The sequence below is a fragment of the Sinocyclocheilus rhinocerous genome, unplaced genomic scaffold (genome assembly GCF_001515625.1).
Source record: "Sinocyclocheilus rhinocerous isolate Xijiao unplaced genomic scaffold, SAMN03320098_v1.1 scaffold192, whole genome shotgun sequence".
In the NCBI taxonomy this organism is placed as follows: Eukaryota; Metazoa; Chordata; class Actinopteri; order Cypriniformes; family Cyprinidae; genus Sinocyclocheilus; species Sinocyclocheilus rhinocerous.
The window spans coordinates 1,219,939-1,224,055 of NW_015627892.1; the positions used below are offsets into that span (position 1 = coordinate 1,219,939).

The 4,117-nt window shown below is 33.6% G+C and overlaps 2 protein-coding genes across 2 annotated transcripts in view; both read right to left on the minus strand.

The window, feature by feature from the left end:
• The window catches only part of noc4l (nucleolar complex associated 4 homolog), a 6,850-nt gene extending 4,767 nt beyond the window's left edge, over positions 1–2,083 (minus strand). Inside the window, exons 1-3 of the mRNA XM_016548319.1 lie at positions 1,653–2,083; positions 1,427–1,547; positions 753–859 (exon numbers count right to left, since the gene is read on the minus strand). Of these exons, the coding sequence (XP_016403805.1) occupies positions 753–859; positions 1,427–1,547; positions 1,653–1,826 (402 nt within the window). The 5' untranslated portion in view covers positions 1,827–2,083. The remainder of the gene's footprint in view (positions 1–752; positions 860–1,426; positions 1,548–1,652) is intronic.
• Positions 2,084–2,407: 324 nt separating this feature from the next.
• The window catches only part of pus1 (pseudouridine synthase 1), a 2,985-nt gene continuing 1,275 nt past the window's right edge, over positions 2,408–4,117 (minus strand). The window contains exons 5-7 of the mRNA XM_016548320.1: positions 3,988–4,090; positions 2,764–3,449; positions 2,408–2,555 (exon numbers count right to left, since the gene is read on the minus strand). Coding sequence (XP_016403806.1) covers positions 2,523–2,555; positions 2,764–3,449; positions 3,988–4,090 — 822 coding nt within the window. The 3' untranslated portion in view covers positions 2,408–2,522. The remainder of the gene's footprint in view (positions 2,556–2,763; positions 3,450–3,987; positions 4,091–4,117) is intronic.

Genomic DNA, 4,117 nt, shown 5'->3' on the forward strand with positions numbered 1-4,117 from the left:
ACTAAAACAATGGAAAAACCCTTAAGATAACATGTAGAAAGAAAAAAAAAAAGCATCTTAAGCACACAGAATAACATAAGTGGACTTTGAACGATTAATTGCCGCTTTGAACGATTACGTAATTGTGGCATCCATAATTGTAATCGCGATTAGAATTTCGATTAATTGTGCAGCCCTAGTGTGTGTGTTTAAAAAAGGCACATAAAATTACAAAAACAAACTAAAATAAACAACTGAAAGTTAATGTACTAAAATGACTAAAACTGACATAAAATTAAAGCTATATATAAATACTTAAAAAAGCACATTCCAAATGTACTAAAATTTAAATAAAAACAGAAAATATAAAAATAAAAATATAGACATAAAAGTAAAACTGTATATAAATATGTATAAAAATGCACATAACAAAATGGCTAAAACAAAAATTTTAAAAGCTGAAAGTAGAAGTACTAAAATTACTACAACTGGCATAAAATTAATTAAAGATATATATATGCACTTATATTAAAATAAAAACTGAAAATATAAAAATATGAGTGAGTTTAAAATATTATTAGTATATAAATAATACAACACTGGTCTGTTAGTTATTGAATATCTGATGACCCTAGTAGTAGTATTATACATTAACATTTGTTTATATTCCAATCTACTGTATATGTAAACTACATAAAAGACCACGTTTATAAAAAATAAACCATCATGTTGCTTCAATTAACACACACTAATCACCCACAAAATTCACTCACCTTCACTTGGAAAGCTTTATGGCCTATATTTTCCAGCAGAAGTTCCACAGAGTTGTTGTAACGGTGTCTCATGAATATACTGTACTTCTCTTCAGCGCTGCGATCACCTGGAAATTTAACCGTTTAAAGGGGTCATATGATGCGATTTCAAGTTTTCCTTTCTCTTTGGAGTGTTACAAGCTGATTGTGCATAGATAAGATCCCTGAAGTTGCAAAGACTAAAGTCTCAAAACCAAAGAGATATACTTTATCAAAGTTAAGACTCCGCCACGCGTACAGTATTTGAAAAATAATGTGTTTTTTGAACATTAAAGCATGTCAACATATTCTGTTACACCAAATACACAAAATAATGATCTTTAAAAAAGCATCATATGACCCCTTTAAGTTTACTTTTTAGATTTGACTTGACTACAAAAAAATTTATCAAAAAACACACAAATATAAAAAATAAATTATTAAACAAACAAACAAATAATAAATAAATGGGGTACATTTAAGCTAATAACTTGATAGCTGGTTTTGCATACACCATATGTAATAACCACATATGCAATGTGCCCTATGTAAGCATTCCTCTTGGTAAAATACAGATAACGTTAAATTGGAGAGTCAGATGTCAGTCTAATACATTAAACTTGTTTATCCAATGATCTTAAGATGCAGTAATTTACCATTCATGAGGTCTTCTTCTTCAGGCAGATCACCAACATAAAGATCTCCTCTGTAGAACAACTGACAGAAAATCTTACTGCAAGCATTGGTGGCGAAAATGACTTCTTTATCCTTTTCGGACTGCAAGTAAGAAAAAATGGTATGTTTTATAACAGGAGTGATTTATAGACCAAAACATGAAGTGTGTAATTCATTAGAGTTCTCTATGAAACAAGCATCACATACCTGCAAATATTCAGTGACGTCGAATATGTCGTTAGCATGTTTCTTGTTTTGAAGTACACGATCTGTTTTAGTATTTATATCTTTCTTATATGAAACCTGACTGTTTTCTCCTTTCACGTTGCTGTCCGTGGACGGCGCCATGATTGTTTCACTAAAATGTGTTGCTGTGTTCATGTCAAAAGGATGAGGTCGCCCCTAGTGGTCAGCTGGTGTTTTACCGCAGAAAAGGAATGATAAGCTGGTAGTCAGTTACGACGCATTGAGACAATTCATCTATTAGAACTTTTCACTCAGTATTTTCAAAATCATTCCCAATTAAACTTTTTAAAATCATTATTAAGGTGTCAAGAGCGCCGATTCAGTGTGTCAAAGTCGTCACGTGATACGAGTTACATTTTACTGCGCCCATCAAGCTGGACCAATCAGAACGGTTTGTGATTACCGAGTGATTTCAGAGGCTTGGATTTCAGGTGAAGGACAAATTCTGGAATTTATTACATTTAAAAGATGGCACTTTCTAGTGTCTCCAGTGAGATAAAAAACACCTTTTTTGAGCCACAGCTGTTTGGACAAAACACTTTCTAATGCACCCAATATTTATAATACAGAAAAGTATAACTCATTTATAAAACAGTAACAGTCTATAAGAATAAATGGTCTAACAACTGAACAGTACACTTTCTTGCATATAGACATCAACAACACTGTTTAACGGAAAGGAAACTGTTTAAAGGAAAACTGCAACAAGCCTTAATAAAATCAACTTTTTATTTCAGAATTCAACAGTGGAATCGTTGGAAATTAATGTTAACACACAAGTAAAAACCAAAATAAAAGATTAAACAAAACAGAAGTCTGCTTCTTAGTGATTCAGTCAGATAAATTTCCATCTTCATCATCATCCTGAAAAAAAGGCATTTGGATAAGTATTAAATATAATATCTATAATTCATATTCAATCCATGCACAATAGGGCAGAAGGAACATTTTAAAACACATTTTCTTCATAAAAATATAATTCTAATTTCACACACACACACACACACACACACACAAATTATTAATTATATTACTATTATTACTTTAACCAACCCAGCAAAACATTACCCACTTTGCGCTCTTGGTTTCCTGTGGCCGTGGCTTCAAAATCATGGATATATAGTGTAGCCATCCAGTTCACCATGGACTTCTCATGGAGCTCAGTCTCTACAATGCTGGGATAAATGTGCTTGTCCTTAAAAGCAGCGATGGCTTCTTCTTCCTCAGTCCATTCCAGAGTCTCATGGATGCCATCTCCTCCAAAGCGTTTGTTGTAGCGGTCAAAGTGCACCCTCTCCAGCACTAACCCGAGCCCAGGAGCCTTGGGAACGTCAACTTTGTCCTCTCCCCAGCTCCTCTCGATCACCCCTTCATCCACATATCCTTTAACCACAGCGATCACAAGACCGATCATCTTCCGGATCTGGTGCATCATGAAGCTCTGGCCTCTTACTGTGATGACGGCAAACTCAGCTTCCTGTCTCACAAACGGCTCTTCGCAGGACATGTGGGTGATGTAACGTTTGGCACTTGGGTCCCGTGGACCTTTTTGTGAAGTGAAGTTGTGGAAGTTGTGGGTTCCTTTATACAGGCCAAATAATCGGTTGACCATCTGAAGGATCTCTGAACTCAGACGGAATGACGTGTCCTCCTGGTTATAGTCCTTTGGGAAGAAAGACACAGTGGGAAGCATGTAGGAATACGTTCTGGCGTCGCAGTTGTTTTTGGAATTGAAGCCACCTGTGACTCTTTTGTAACCTGCAAGTTTGAGAAGATTTAAATGATGTGTTGTTATTGTTAACTTACACTATTAAAATCTTGTTTTGTTAATTGAAATAAGATAAAATAAAAATTTTAGATTAAAATTCTAACTTAAAAACCTAAATTGAAAATTAGAAATCGGTCTTGCCAACTAACTCAAATAAAAGAAGTTTAAGCTTAAAAGGATAGTTCACCCAAAAATGAAAATTTGATGTTTATCTGCTTATCCCCAGGGCATCCAAGATGTAGGTGACTTTGTTTCTTCAGTAGAACACATATGATGATTTTTTAAAACCAGAACTGAAATAAAAATGAGTGAAAGCTAAATAGAAATATTTAAAAAACAATTTACAAAAGCAATAAAAATAACTAAAACTAAAATGAAAACTGAAAATATAACAAAATTTCAAAATATTCATAAATACAATAACAGTATATAAATAATACTAATATTTGATTAATAACATTGATAATACTGTCAATAATACTGTCATTGAACAGGAAATTTGTAAATAAAAAAACCTTAAGGTCAGACCTAAAATTCTTATGTGAGGCGGCAGATGTGCATTAATTTTGTCCAGGATGTTGTCAATCATCCACACCTTCAGAGACACAACTTGACCCACAGCAGAAACACCCTGTTAATGCAATGAGAAGAAATGAGC